At 39.1% G+C, this 15,374-nt stretch overlaps 1 protein-coding gene across 15 annotated transcripts in view; it reads right to left on the bottom strand.

Moving 5' to 3' along the window:
- Nucleotides 1-4,153: 4,153 nt before the first annotated feature.
- The window catches only part of Disp1 (dispatched RND transporter family member 1), a 204,151-nt gene continuing 192,930 nt past the window's right edge, over nucleotides 4,154-15,374 (bottom strand). For all 15 annotated transcript variants that reach the window (XM_078022872.1, XM_078022874.1, XM_013359216.4 and 12 more), the window contains one exon: nucleotides 4,154-7,791. In XM_078022872.1, coding sequence (XP_077878998.1) covers nucleotides 4,177-7,791 — 3,615 coding nt within the window. In that variant the 3' untranslated portion in view covers nucleotides 4,154-4,176. The remainder of the gene's footprint in view (nucleotides 7,792-15,374) is intronic.

The raw sequence follows: 15,374 nt of genomic DNA, 5'->3' as shown, positions 1-15,374 counted from the left end.
GTGTATACCCTTTGGTTTATAAAGCTAATGGAAAAAGAAATGCCTTTTGAAATTTCAAAATAGAAAATTATAGCTGGGCACTTGGGAGGTTGAGGCACAAGGATCACAAGTTCGAGGCTAACCTAGCAACTTAGTGAGACCTGTTTCAAAATTAAAAAAAAAAAAAATTAAAGAAAGGGCTGAGGAAGCGCCTCTGGGTTCAATCCCTAGTAGCAAAACAAAACAAAACAAAAAACAAACAACCCCCACACCCAAACCAAAAACCAAACAAAAACCATTATGGCAGTTAAATTAAAACAATTTTCTATATATTTAATGAGGAAACAATTAGTGTATAAAACTAAACATTAATGAAATTTGTTAACAAAAAACAGTGTAAAAACAGTTGGAGAGGCTGGGGTTATGGCTCAGTGGTAGAGCACTCGCCTCGCACGTGTGGGGCCCTGGGTTCAATCCTCAGGACCACATAAAAATAAATAAATTAAATTAAGGTATTGGGTCCAACTACAACTAAAGAAATAAATATTAAAAAAGTACAATTGGAACTAAAATTAAATTTACCAGCAAACATTTTGGAAAGACACACTAAATATTTAGACATGATATCTCCTTTTGCATTAAAAACAAATATCTCATGATTTCCTCAGATTACTACTTTTTGCTGTGTCTGAACCTTATGAAAAAACTCAAATGAGTCTGTTTCTTTTTTTAAATACAAATCTCTTTTCCTTCTAAAATGACTCTCCTCATTAAAGTGAAAAGATACAGCTGTTTTCAAAGTCACTCTTTCCTCATATTTCATTCAGAAACTCTTCTAACTGCTGATAGAAAGAGGGTTTCCATGTGAGACAATGGGAATTCTGAAAACTTCCTAATTTCCTGTAGATCACGTTGGTAAAACTACTCTCCACATCACCCCTTGCCCAAGACTTACAATTAAGAGTGATTGAGGCTGGGGCATAGATTATTGTAATGAGATTTAATAACTGCTTTGCATACCTTTAAAGGACGTTGTTTTAGGAAGTTGTGCGCACCTTACAGCAATTATACACAAGAAATGAATACACACAGATGAAGCTGTATAATTATTTCACACAACACAGCTTATCCCTGTGAGAAACTTCTTGCTTTGGTCTGGTTCACTTCTCAACCAAAAATAGGATTTTAAAAGGGACCTTGCAGGGAAGAGGTTGGGAACAAATTTGGTAACACGGACTCAAACCTCAAAGATGTATCTTGTGTTAGAAATAAGCAGTATGCAAGCCCTTTCCATCATCAGGTACCTTCCTACCTAACAAATATTTCACAATGTGTAATTTATCCTCTTCTCTGCTTTACAAATCATATAGAAAAGGATAATGGATGAAACTTCTTTATAAATCAGAACTAGAAATAGTGATCCTTTGTTGTCCAGTAATGAGGAATTTAAAAAGAAGAAAAAATTTAAGAAGCTTTCTAGACCCAGCAAAAGAATTCTTAAAAAATTAAAAAAAAAAAAAATCCCTGTATAAAAAAAAAACAAAACCATAGTTCAAATCCAAAGTCCACAGATGAAATAAATGTAAAAAGGGTTCATTGCCACATTCAAGGTTCAGGGTAATTAAGCAGATCTAGGGAGGACGAAAGGCCCCTGGAGGCCCTGGGTCCAGTGCAGACTGGGTAGAAAATAGCAGCAAGGCCCAATGGAGGCCCTAGGAGAGCACAGAGGATGTCCCTCTGCCTTCTTTCACTCCACTTTCTATTTTCTAAATCTAATGACACTTCACTCACATGAAAGTCTTTTAGGTTAGACTATCTATAAAGAAATTGTATCTCCTATTTGCCCTTGAATTCAGTCTGTCTTTCTGCTGAACAACAACAAAAAAAATGTGCTTTTGGATCACTCCATTTCTACTAGCCAACTTGATTACACATTTTGTAAGGAAAACAAAATTAGAGTTGGGTATTGGGAGTCCTATTTTCAATTGTTCCCTTCTGCCCACTTTTCCTTATTTAACAGAATTGAACTCAATGGGAACAGACATAAGCTCCTGAACTTCAGTGTAAAAACTGGTTTAAAGCAGCAGCTTAGCAGGAGTATAAGAGAGTGACCAAGTGCATTTAGTCCCCTGTAAGCTCCAAGCGAACTAGCTGTAAAATTTGAGCCCAAAGTTATTTCCATCTCTAAGTGAATTAACAGAAGTACTATCCAGTTTCCTGAGGGCTGGTCTTCCTCATTGTGTGCTATCAGAATCTGTTTTGGGTACTACACTTGCATAAGGAATTTGACAAATTTATCCAAAGAAAACCATAATTGTTCCATCCGTGTTCTAATTGCCTAAAGCCCAGCAACTGGAAGAACAATTGAGTGTACTGGGGATGCTGCTGGGAGGATGTGATTACTGTTTTCAAGTATCCAAAGAGACAGCATGTGGCAGAAAGATCAGAGATGTTTGCTTTCACTTCAGAGAACAGAATGGGGATCAACTGGTAGAAAAACAACAGATTTTGGATCAACCACGCTAGACACGTAGTGAGATACTTATCACTGAAGGAGGCAAGCACCAGCTGGAAAATTACTTAATAGAAATGCAGTTTGGTGGAGGTGGGCCCCAGTTGCCGACCCATAAGTTCCCTTCCAGCTCTTTATAGCATTTTTTTTCAGGCCTGGGAATAATATGCAGGTTTAATTTGGAAAACTTTTCAAAGAATAGTTATTTTCTAAATAATTAATATAACTTTGAAAAACACTTAGAAAGATTCTCTCCAAATTCTTCTGAGGACCAAACTGGAGGTAGAATCCCAGGAGGAAGCAGAATATAGTGGGCTCTCCCTGTAAGGAGCTGGAATGCAAGCAGTATCAGATGACATGCTGTGATGGAGGCCAAGTCACCTGAAGTACTGCACAAAAAGCATGCTCCAACAGCTCAATTACTGTGGACAGATCTAAAGCAAGATGCACAGTGTCATTTAAGATGCTGTCTGAAGGCTTAGCATTTCCAGGTGTTAGCTGCACAGTGCAGTCTAACCCATCTTGAGATGGAGCTTAATGTGGAAGAAGAGCCTTCTGAACATGGTCCTTTGGGGGCCAAGATGGAAGCAAAGTTTCATACAGGATCTCTCACTCTGAGTGCTTCAAGAGGCAAGCACACATCTGACCTGGGCCCATCGTTCTCATAAATTTATCCTGCACAGTACAATACTGTTTTAGGTGATTATGTTTTTTCATCCATGCTCTTCCTTCTGTGGCACTAACATAACTGGGTCTGAGACAAGATGGTGCTCATGACTCCTGGGTTAACCACATCATGCACAATCAGTAGAATGAGAAATTATACTTCATTGTATTTGATGTATCAAAATGCATTCTACTGTCATGTATAACTCCTTAAAACAAATACAAAAAAAAAAAACCCCAAACAGAATTATACCTCTTGGCTAATGTGGGAAAGATACCAGTTTGGATATCAATGAGACATTGGCTTCATGTATGGTCTACACAGGCAAACAAGTGGAATGCATCCTTAAGGTGCTTGGAAATTAGTTTTTAAATAAAGTCTCACCAAAAATACAAAAAACCACTGAACTATATATCCCTACCACCATGCACATTTTTAAAAAAAAACTTTATTTTGAGATAGGGTCTCACTAAGTTGCCCAGGATGGCCTTGAACTTGCAATCCTCCTGCCTGTCTTCTGAGTTGCTAAGATTACAAAAATGTAAAATTTAATGTTGTGTAATTCCTGGATCCCAACTGAAGTGGCTCTACTAACATGAAGGTAAATCCTAGTGTGAATATTGAGTAATCAAAAGTTTTTATTACCACAACCAAATATACCAGAATAAATAGGACTGCCTGAGAGAGTGAAAAACATCTAAGTAATTCACACTAGAAATCTTTAATTCACTAGTGTTGAAGGGTAGAAAGACAATTATTTTCCTAGGTGGGTATAAATGTAAAAAAACTATACTTTTTGAAACAAAAAGTCCAATAATGAATGAATCCAATAATCTATCACACTAGGTTTTTTTTGTGTTTGTTCGCTGTTCAAATGAAATGTAAAAATATTCTGTAATTTTTAACGAGGTGAACCTTGCCAGTTTCTGTTTTTGTATTCCCTTCCTAAATTGTTGGATTTTATTCCCATCTCAAAAGAATGATTGAGGCACTGATTCTGAATTTAATACTATATTTATTATAGTGTTTTTATTAACAAACTTTCACCAGAAAGTTCTGAGTGTGTTAATACAGCAGGCACATTGGCTTCAAGGTTTGGCATCTGACAGTCCACAGAATTGCACTTCACTCTTACAATTCTGCCACAACTTTGTGGATTATTTGGGCAGGACCTATAACCAGCCTCCCCCATTAAATGGTTAAATATAAATTTTGGTTCACTCTGATTTAAAAGTTCTGAGTTAACAATGACATCCGTCTGCAACAAGCTCAGCTCCACTTTCCTCTCTGCTTGGTCAGTCTGATTTGGTAACTGAGAAACCTTGGTTTCAGTCCCTCCGCTGCCTTCAATATTCTCCATGTCTCCGTGTTTACAGAGTCCCCTTTGGTTATTCTCAGGATCACAACACACTTGTAGTAGAGATCCAGTGCCTCTGCAGACAAACGATGATGGATCTGCCATTCTTGGGAGATGCTCTTCTATGCTCTGGAGATTGTGTGCACTGGTCTTACCAATTTTTTCTTGGGCCTGAATGTGCTGTACTGGGTGGAGGAGAAAATTCTGAGGCAGGGAATTCTGCATTCCAGGGGGCTTCCCTCTGCTCTGCAGACAAGGACAGTGATGGATATGCGGGATGGGATGCACGAAGCCCTCGGCAGTGTGGTGTGCAGCCTTCAGAGGTGCCACGCCATTTTGGATCTGCACAAAGCTGCTAGCAGTTTGAGCACACTGGTGACATAGAGAGTCAGTCATCTGCTGGCAAGAGTGTGGGCCATATTTCAAGTGTTTGTAGGCATTTGGGCAGCTACATCTCTGATTCAGAGAGAAGAGGTGACACATAGTGTGCCTTTCAAGAGAGGGCTGTAACAAGGAGGAGCAAGTTTCGCTTTTGGTGCTTTTGTTGAGTTCACTGTTGTAGGCTGTATGCACAGGCATCCCTAAATTCTTTGTTTGGCTGTTGAAAAATTCAGAGCAGATGTGTGTCTCTTCAAAAGTAGCCTTCTCCGAGGCAGTACAGCTGTGGGATGCCAGAGGTTCTAATTCATAAAACTCATGCTCCAGTTCAGATTTTTGGCCCCTGGGGTCTAAATGATAAGCATTCATGGTATGTGTTTTGCTTTGTCCCTTGTCACCAGGACTTGTAGACAAGGCATGGGAAAAGGCACTGCACTGTAGTTTTTTAGGTAAAGGAATCTGACCACAGGTACCCTGTGGTCCAAGGCACCGACACATACACTGGAAAAAGAAGGTGGCAAAAGCCCAGCTGATACACATAATGAGCATCATGAAGGTGCCCAGCTGGGTGTAAGCCAGGACCGTGGAGGGCATCATCATGGCCCCGGCCACGAAGGTGGTCAGAGCGGCCATGGCAATGGCAGAACCCATGCGACTCAGAGAGAAAATCACCTTGCCTTCTCTGTCGGGATCTGGAGCCAAGCGGTATGCGACCCCATAATGGACAGCAAAGTCAACAGACAAGCCAACTGCAACCGAAATGGTGACAGACTCTAAAACGTTGAGCTCCCAGCCCAGCAGGACAAGAGAACCAACAGTGACAAATATGGTTCCGGCTATTGAAATGATGGCATAAAGACTTATGATGATGTTCCAAGTTGTCAGCAGCATCACACTGAATGCAACAGCGACAGAGAGTCCCATGGCAATGAGAGTGCCATCAGAGAGGCTATCTTGGAGGTCATAGAACTCCAGATTGCTGACAAACCAACCATTGCTGAGGCCCTCAGGTGCAGAACTCAGCTCATTGGAAATCCACGAGTCCACCTCTTTATAAAACTGATGCATCTTCTCATAAGCCAGTGTGAAGAGGTAGGTACTTTGGAACTCTAGCACTACTGCCCTGATAGTATCATTGATATCAAACCTTGGCCCTGGGGTTTTACTATCCAAATGGTACCCTGTACTCCTCTCTAGCTCCATGATAGCTCTTTTAATGCACAGTTCAAAAATCTCTTGCTTATAGGGGAAGCTCCAGTGGCTGCAGCATGGGTACAGGGCAGGCTCATCACAGTCCTGGTTTTCCATCCACTGTTTGAATGTCTCAATGAAGCAGCTGGTGAAGTCCTGTTCATCGGTCTGGTAGAAGAATGTCTGGTTTCTCAGTTTTTGACAGAAGTGCAAAATCCAGGCCTGGGAAGCTGGGCTAGCAATGTTAAAACTGCTGTCTAGTGTCAACTTCCCTTTACTCTTGGGATTTAACGGATTGCCATTGTCTTCTGGAGACACGCCCCAGATAACTGTGATAGGCATGTGGAGCTCCTCTCCATGGTGAACACGCTCAAACATAAAAAGCTTTTTGTACTCAGCATCATAACGCTCAAAAGGATGAGATGACCTGAACACTTGGAACTCAGATAACTCTAACGAGGGCAGCTTCATCTTTGGATTTATACACACAATGTAGGCCCCACCTACAGTTAAGGCTAGGAACCAGAAGAGCCAAAGGTAGCGAAACTTGATGACGATGCATGGTAATACTTTTTCAAAAAATATCCGAGATGCTTCTGAAATGACAAAAAGTACTTTGTGGCACTTCTGGCAAGCCACTGTCCAGCAGCTTTTGTTACCATATATTTGCTGCTGGGGCTTCCGGAAGCAACTAAATATATTGAGGAGGTATCGTTCATGCAGTACGACGACAGCTGGCAGCCACGTGACCATCAAAACATAATTCACCAATATAGCTGTCCCCGCATAAACCCCGAAGCATCTGATGGCTGTAATGTTGCTAACGTAGTTAGCATAAAAGGCTGCGGCAGTGGTAAAACTGGTGACGAACATGGAGAGGGCAGCATGTTGCAAGGTGATGCTTACTGTTTCTGAAGTCTCTGCATGGGGCTTGTCAAATTTGGTGTAGTTCCAAACATCACACAGGACAAAAGCATCGTCTGCTCCAATTCCAACCAAAATAATGAGTGCAGTGAGGTTCATAAAAGGAAAAAATTCAAAGTTAAATACTATACGATAGAGAAAATAGGAGACAATCAAGGAACTAATTATTGCAAACATTGTCATCAGAGTGATAAACATGGACTTGGTGTAGACACACATGACTAAAAGGACAATCACAATGGCTATGGCAGGATACACAGTATCCATGAGAAGATAATCTTGAAACAAACTGTGTTTGATCCCAAACTCAATCCCGGTGATGGTAGTCACACCATCGGAAGAGTTCCAGTTTTCAAAGTTGTCTAGGTAAATGTTCATCATGCTCTCCCCTTTCTCTGTGGGAGAGAAGAGCATGCTGTACTTTAAAGCTGGCATGGCATAGTCAGCCGTCTTTGGGGTTATGAAGTCTTTGTCCACCAAGTAATGGAGTATCTGGTACACGGCATTGTACTTGGTACATTTGCGTGGCACGTTGGTGCACTTGAGCTGATCCTTTCTTCTGGCTGCCATGTCCCAGCAATCTGGCCCCAGTGTGCCATTTTGGTAGTGTTTGGCACAGGTCCGAAGCAGCTTCAAGGTATGAGAAACATCTCGCTCAACAATTTTTTGACAGGATGATCTGTTGTTCAGAATGGCGATATAGTTTCCCAGTGTCCAGCTGGGACAGCAGGAAGCAGCGGTAGTCCTCTGGCACAGATCACCAAACTGGGGATGAGATCTGATCTGCAGAGACAGAGACACAGAAGCACTGGAGTTTAAACTGGCTCACCAATGAGAAGGTCCTTATTGCCTTGAGGGCCAGCAAAGTTAAAGAAGTAGATAAACAGTCAACCTCTTAAATTAGGTAGCAGTTTGTGTAGGAGGTGAGATTCTTCCCCACAATCTATCTCATATTGGTACTCTAGGGAATACACATACTAATAAATAACCTAGAGGTTATTTTATTTTGAATTGTGAACTGCTGTTGGGAATGACATATAAGTTGTAAAGTAGCATCAACCAATGCAAGTTTGATTTAAGAAGGGAGATAAAATTAATACCCACTTAGTAAACAAGCCTTTTCAAAGTCACTATGAAAAGCAATAAAGTAGACAGGCTATGAAGCTTAGGTATATACAGGATTATGAAAACAACTGTCCAATTGATAAATAAAACAAATTTGTGGTTTTGCCTACAATTTGGAGAAGCATGAAATTTTTGGTGACAAAGGTAGTAAGTCTCAATCAAGAGTTGAAAGCAAAGATGGGATTCCCTAGAAAACTGTCAGTGCCTGAATGTTTATGTCCCAAGAATTCATATGTTACAACCTAATCCCCAAAGTGGTAATATCAAAAGTAGGGCCTTTTGGGAGATGATTAATGGGATTGGTGTCCTTTCAAAAAGTGGTTCCAAGGAGCTTTTTTATCCCTTCACCATATAAGACACATAATAGGCACCATCCTGTGAGGAATGGTCCTTCATCTGAACTGAATCTGCTGGCTCCTTGATTTTGAACTTAGACTCTAGATTATAATAAATTTGTTGTTTATAACTCACCTAGTCTAAGGAATTTTGTTATAGCACCTTGAAGAGACTAAGACAAAAACTTTCCAGTGAATCAAAATTGACCCTGATAATATTCAAAAGAACTGTTGTCAAGATTCATGAAAGACTTAGATAAAAATTGCTTCCTGAAGTATAGGTAGACTGGGGCAGTGTTTCTAAGTTTACACATTATTTATATCTGATTTTAAATAACATATATAATTAATAAACACAATCTATTTTTTCACATTTTTAAAAGTTTATCATGTCAGCAAAAAGCCTTTTTGGGGAACTTCCTCTTGGTAAATGGGGGACTGGTGTACATTAGCCTGATAATTTTGGACTTAGCATAGGCAGTATTCCATTTAGGACATCATTCTTGGAGAAGGGTTCCCTTCTTATGGTTGTTCTTGTTATAGTAAATTGAAAACTTCTTCAAACTTTGAGGGGAAGGGCCATTTCATCTTGTGTAGGTACTCAGTGGTTTTTCTTTTTAATTGATGGACATATAGTAACATGAGCTTACTGTCTAAAGGGGTAGACAATTCCTTGAGCTCCAATTCCTTAAAATTCAGGATGCTGATATCCATAAGGTACCTAGAGGCTACTATTCATGATGTCATTTCTCTGTCCTTATTTTTTACCCTGTAAGAGTCCTCAAAAACAGTTTTTCTAGGGCCTGGGGTTGTGGCTCAGGGGATAGAGTGCTTGCCTAGCACGTGTGAAGCATTGGGTTCGATTGATAGCACCATATAAAAATAAATAAATAAGCTATTGTGTCCATGTACAACTAAAAAAAACCCCCAGTTTTCCTAAAGGTGTGCATCACCACCATCACTTTTGAATTTGAGGACTAGTTCCCAGTGGCTAAATAGCATTTATTTATTTTTGGTACTGGGGATTGAACCCCGGGTATTCAACCACTAAGCTACGTCCTGAGGCCTTTTTACTTTTTATTTTGAGACTGGGTCTCATTAAGTTGCTTAGGGACTCACTAAGTTTCTGAGGCTGGCTTTGAACTTGTGATCCTCCTGCCTTAACCTCCTGAGCTGCTGGGATTACAGGCGTGCACCACAATGCCTGGCTACCATTTATTTTTGGATGCTATTTTCGATAGCAGCCTTCAAAGTAGTAGCTGGTCTGTATTTATAATGTCCAACTTTTTTTTTTTTTTTTTTTATAATGTCCAACTTTTTAATCTTTGGTCAAATATACACATTTAAAAAACCCCTGCTGTTATTGGGGTTGTGCAGACTTAATCATACTCTAGCAGTTCCAATACTGCTAGAACATGGTAAATCTGTACAATCTTATTCTGTAAATCAGATGAATAGTCCCTTTTCCTTGAGGGGAAAAATAAGAAACATCCCCCTTTTCTTGAGCCTGACCAGAGACTTCTCTTTGAAGGACCACAGCTAAAGATGTCCCAGTCCAATCAAGTGTTCCCTTATTTCTATTTACCAAAGGCTGTTCCAGGGAAGAAACTCCAAAGTTCAAGGAGGGTGTGAATAGTTATTTTTCTAATAGGATTAAAATCACCCTCTACCTTGATTAGACTGGGTTTTCATTGAAATATTTTTTTCAAAGTAGAGGGGAATTTGGCATAAACCACTTCTTTGGAACTCTGGCTTATCTAAGAGCCTAGTTACTCAATGATCCCTAAACACTGGCTACTAAGATAAGGACTGGGACTCATCAGTAGGGTGAGTACAGATGAAACAAGATTGAGTGTGTGTTGGGAACTATTGAAACTGGGTTACCTACATATGGGGGCTCATTATTCTATTTTGTCTACATTATACCATTTTGTCTACTTTTGCATATGTTTGAAGATTTTCATAAGAAAGCTATTTTTTAAAATAAATTTTATGGGAGTAAAGAAAAATGGGGCAAGATGGTTATTATTCAAACATGGTAAAATAGTATTTACTTTCACAGACTTTTACTTCTAAACTCATTTCTGAAGAGCAATAATTAACATTTCTTAAGATAGGATAATTCATATTTGTTTCCAGGTAAAATCATTGACGTCTGCCATTTGGGAAAAACTGAACCCTGGGAATTACAGGGAACCCTAGAAAGGCATCTCTCTGCTTTTCATGGCAGATAACTGGTTTTACCCCGAAAAGAAATTACGTGCAAGCTCCTGGGGTCAGCCTGGTAAAAAAAAGAAAATGCAACCCTACTGCCTGACAGTTTTCTAAAGTAAGAAAATGAATTGCATTCATTATGAAACCAACATCTGCTAGAAGGAACATATCTGCAGTTGCTGAAATAATCAAATGTCAAAGATAAAGGGAATCTGGTTGCTGGGTGAAACCGGGAAAGAATGCACAGAAATCTGTCCTTGAATAACCTTTTCCAATAACAGTGCAGTTTTTAAATGTGTATATTTGACCGAAGATTAAGAAGTTGGACATTATAAATACAGACCAATTATTACTTTGAGGGCTGCTATCAAAAATAAATACTAGTTAGTTACTAGGAACCAATTCTCAAATTTAAAAGTGATATTGGCTGATGCACACCTTTGGAAAAACTATTTTTTGAGGATTCTTACAGGGTAAGAAATAAGGACAGAGAAAAGACATCATGATTGGTACCCTCTAGCTACCCTGAGTTGGACACCAGCATCCTGAATTTAAAGGAATCAGAGCTCCAGGAACTCTCTACACTTTCAGGGAATTGTCTACACTTTCAGGGAATAAAGCCATGTATTCCCATGTGTCCATCCATTAAAAGGGAAAAATATTCACTGAGCACCTATACAAAATAAACTTGTACTTACCCTCAAGTTGGTCACAGGGTAGCAGGGAAATCACATAAAAAGATAAATAATGATCAAGTGCAGTGGCACATGTTTATAATTTCAGTTTTTAGGTTGGCTAAGGCAGAAGGATTATTAAATTTGGGGTCAACCTAGGTAAGTTATGGAAACCCTGTCACAAAATAAAAGAGCTAGTCATGTAGCTCAGTGTGTAGAGTACTTGCCTTGCATGTGTGGGAGCCTGGGTTCAATTCCCAATACTAAAAACAAAAAAAATAATTTAATGTGTGTATTGTGTATGAGGGCTTATGTGGAACTGCAGAAGGAGTGCCAAAGTCTGTCAGTATGGCATGACAGTGGCACTAACTTGGTCATTTGTGTCTGAAATAGAAAAATACAGAGGCATGTATTATACTGTGGGGCTTAACAAGATTAGAAGTTACATTTTTATCATATTTTTTAGAAAGATTCATTGGAATAATTTCAAAATCTTTGAAGTTTATAAAAATAAAAATGGAGTTCGTGAAAGCAATTTCTTGTAACTCTCAGGAGAAATACAAACCTTCTAATTCTAGTTACTCACAAATTGGATATTTTAGGGAATCATTTTGCTTATGTGGTTATAACATGTCTTTGCACATTTCCCTAGTTAGATAGTGGCAGGGGTGGAGTTGACATAAAGTAGGGGGTAAAGGAAGAGAAGAGAGAAAAAGAAGAAACCAGCAGAGTTTAAAATGATACCTTAACTTTTAAAACTACTGGCTAAAGTTGGCGATATTTCAAGAAGCTGAGAAAAGAATAAAGGGAGGAAAATTAAGCCCTTAATACCAGGTTCAACTGACTGCTAGACTCTCCTTCCCCATGTAACAAAGTCCTCCATGTATTACAAGGTGAAGGGGATCCTAGGGACAAAAGAGAAGGCAAGGGCTCGATGGGCCTCTTTAAAATAAGGACCAGAATACATACTTTTGGGTTTTTAGCTCTAAGCTTCAGGGGAATTCTAGCTGTCCTCAAAGGTTACCTTACTAAGCCAGAGTCTCAGGCACCACATTTCAAATCCTTTTTACAAGCTGAGTTCTCAGTGCGCCAGTGTCTACAAAGTGCAAAGACTAGGAAGGGTAAACGATTTCCAGAGAGTTGAGATTACAGAAACACACTTCTGGTTATTAATGACTATCTGCCAGGGTGTCCCTTAGGATGTCCAAGGGTAAAAGGAAGTAATGTGAGGATCAGGGAAATTGACTGAGGGTCTGTTGAGCATCTAAGAAATTAAGCATTTCTGTTAGGTGTGCAACAGCATCAGAAACAGAAGTCAATCACTCTGGAAACCTGTGCCTCTCTGAATTATGAGGACAAGTGGCATATGAGTTTGAACTAACTGTCCTGTAACAGGCAGAAGACAAGTGAAACATCTGGCCTCACTGAGATACTATGTTGATTACCATACATTTTATGGTGTTGACTCACTAACAATTAAGCTCTTCTGCTCTCTATCATTGATTATGTCCCACTGAACTTAAGAGGTGCTAATAATAAAGTGCTTATGGACACTAGCCAGGATTGAGGGGTGGAGAAGAAAGACCGTCTCAGGACTGTCTGCTCAAACTACCAAAACACATAAAAATCCTAAAAGGAGCCTCAGATAGGAGACTTAAAAATAACATAGCAGTAATCTGAAAGCTAGAACTGTTAACCCAAGTTACAACTTAAGATATCAGATGAATACATCGTAAGAAAGGTCATTTATTATTTTTTTTTCAAAATCTGAAACTAGAATACAAAGATGTTTACATCTGGTAAAATATTAATTTAACAAGCTAAAATTATAACATTGTTTTGAGACACAGTCTTGCTACATTGCCTATGTTGCCCAGGCTGGCCTTGAACTCACAATTCTTCCACCTCAACCTCATCACTAGCTGGGACTATAGGCACATTCCACCATGTCCAGCCAGATAACCATACTTTTTCATTGTCTATTTGTTCATTTATTGGTGTGGATCTGGAACTGGCCACACTAACCATTCATTCAGACATGGGTCTTGGGTCTGTTTCTCAGATTCCCACAAGAAGACCACAATACTACTCTCTTCCCAATTAAATGGCAAAGTGTATGGGTGACCTAGAAAATATGCTCATCCTGTTCTTTCCAGGGATTAAAAAATTGAACTCATAGCTGTCCAACCCTTATTGTGAATCCAGTAAAGAGAAACATTCCAAGCAAAGTGTTACCTATTCTTTTAGTATAACTTTTGCAAATGCATCAAGCCAAATCATTATAAAGCAAATATTTAGATTGTTTTAATCCCTTGTAGAAATGCTTTTGCCATCAGGTTTTCTTATTATCATCCTACCTAAGGTGTATTTTACTAATCGGTTAAGATACAATATTATAAGCACGCTGCTAAGAACTTTGTGACATCACACTTCTTTTATGAAGACTATGAAAAATGATTCCCTTTTAGCATGAGCAAAAGCAGGGATTCAGCTTAAAAAAACACATTTATTAACCCATCAGTGACTTTTGACACTGATTTTAACCCCCCTCCTCCAACTCTTCCATCTTATGGGAGGTTAGAGACAAATCTGCAATTCACCACCAGCAAATGCAGATTGTGGGTATGGATTCTCATACACTTCATCTCTCTCTTAGCTTTATTATTTCCTCCCCATTATTTTCCCTTAATGTAATTAACTTGTTTCTTATTGTGTATGCCTTTTTGTAAGCTACCTCTATATGCTGATTTTTATCATCTAACACACACATATACACAGACACTGTTTTCACTAATGAAAGCTATCATGGCACAGTATTGCTTACTGGTTTTTGAGTTCTTGAATCCATTTGGTCTCACACACACTCATGAAATTGTTAGCTCTTAAAAACAACAACAGAAACAACAATACCCCAAATACTTATTCTAGGCCGTTTTGACTCGTTAAGGTTCATCTGAGTAGGAAATGGCATATACAGTAAACAAAACTAAATATAAATGGGGTTGGGAGTATCTTCTTCACTATGGAATCACAAATCACAGTGAGGAAAGATTCTGGATTTAGAAGAGGCTGGTTCCAAATCCTGAATCTGCCACTTACCAGTGTGTAAACTTTCCCCATCTATAAAATGGACAAATAATGGTATCTGGTTCACAACTCTGTCATGAGGATTCAATGAAATAATTCACAGCACCGTGTTTAGAAAACTTTGGTCAATACCTCAACAACTAGAGCTATTAATTAACAATGAATTCAATCACTTCCAAGTCTTCAGGAAAAGTGGGGCAGGGTCTGAAGATCAATCCCAGGTAAAGGGTATAGGAGTAAAAGACATAGAAGTTAATGACATGTTCTCATCTTAAGTGTGATGATAAAGTAAGCAGACTGGCTTAACTTCTCTAAGCTCAACTTCTCATCTGTTTAAAGGTATTATAAATCTCAAAGCCACAGGTCCATTTGAGTCATGTACAAGTACATAGCATAAACTCTTACACATAGTGTCCCTACTCATCTCCTACTTTAGAGTTAACTTCCTATGTGAGAAGTGTTGCAAAACATGACAAGGAAAAAATGTGTTCACAGCCTCCATCTAAGTACCTGATAGCTGTGAAGACAAGAAAATACAGCAAATAAAAAATTGGCCACTGATTAAGAAGCTTTGGTCTGTTTTTAGGTCATTTATGGCTTTGGTCTATTTGGAGTTGTATAAAGAGAAGGTGGCACTGACAGAATATTGATGTTCTAATCAAAGGGAAAGTCATTTTCAAAATGTATAAATAGCCTCGGAGAATGGAGAATGGTGTAAAGCCAGAAGTGCTGGGACCAACTAACTAGAGGATGTGGCCACTTACTTCACTCTTGGAAGGTACTCATGTCAGCACAATGAGACTGTTGGTCTGGTGACCTCTAAGAGTCCTTTCTACCTTCTATTCCATTAAGAAATCCTGTTGATAGAATGAACATTGCATTGGGTTGGCAGGCTAGCTATAGCAGGGCAGATGACTTGATTTTTAACTAA

This window comes from Ictidomys tridecemlineatus, chromosome 10 (genome assembly GCF_052094955.1).
Source record: "Ictidomys tridecemlineatus isolate mIctTri1 chromosome 10, mIctTri1.hap1, whole genome shotgun sequence".
Taxonomy (NCBI): domain Eukaryota; kingdom Metazoa; phylum Chordata; class Mammalia; order Rodentia; family Sciuridae; genus Ictidomys; species Ictidomys tridecemlineatus.
The sequence above is the reverse complement of the archived record's forward strand: the minus strand, read 5'-3'. Positions and strand labels throughout refer to the sequence as shown.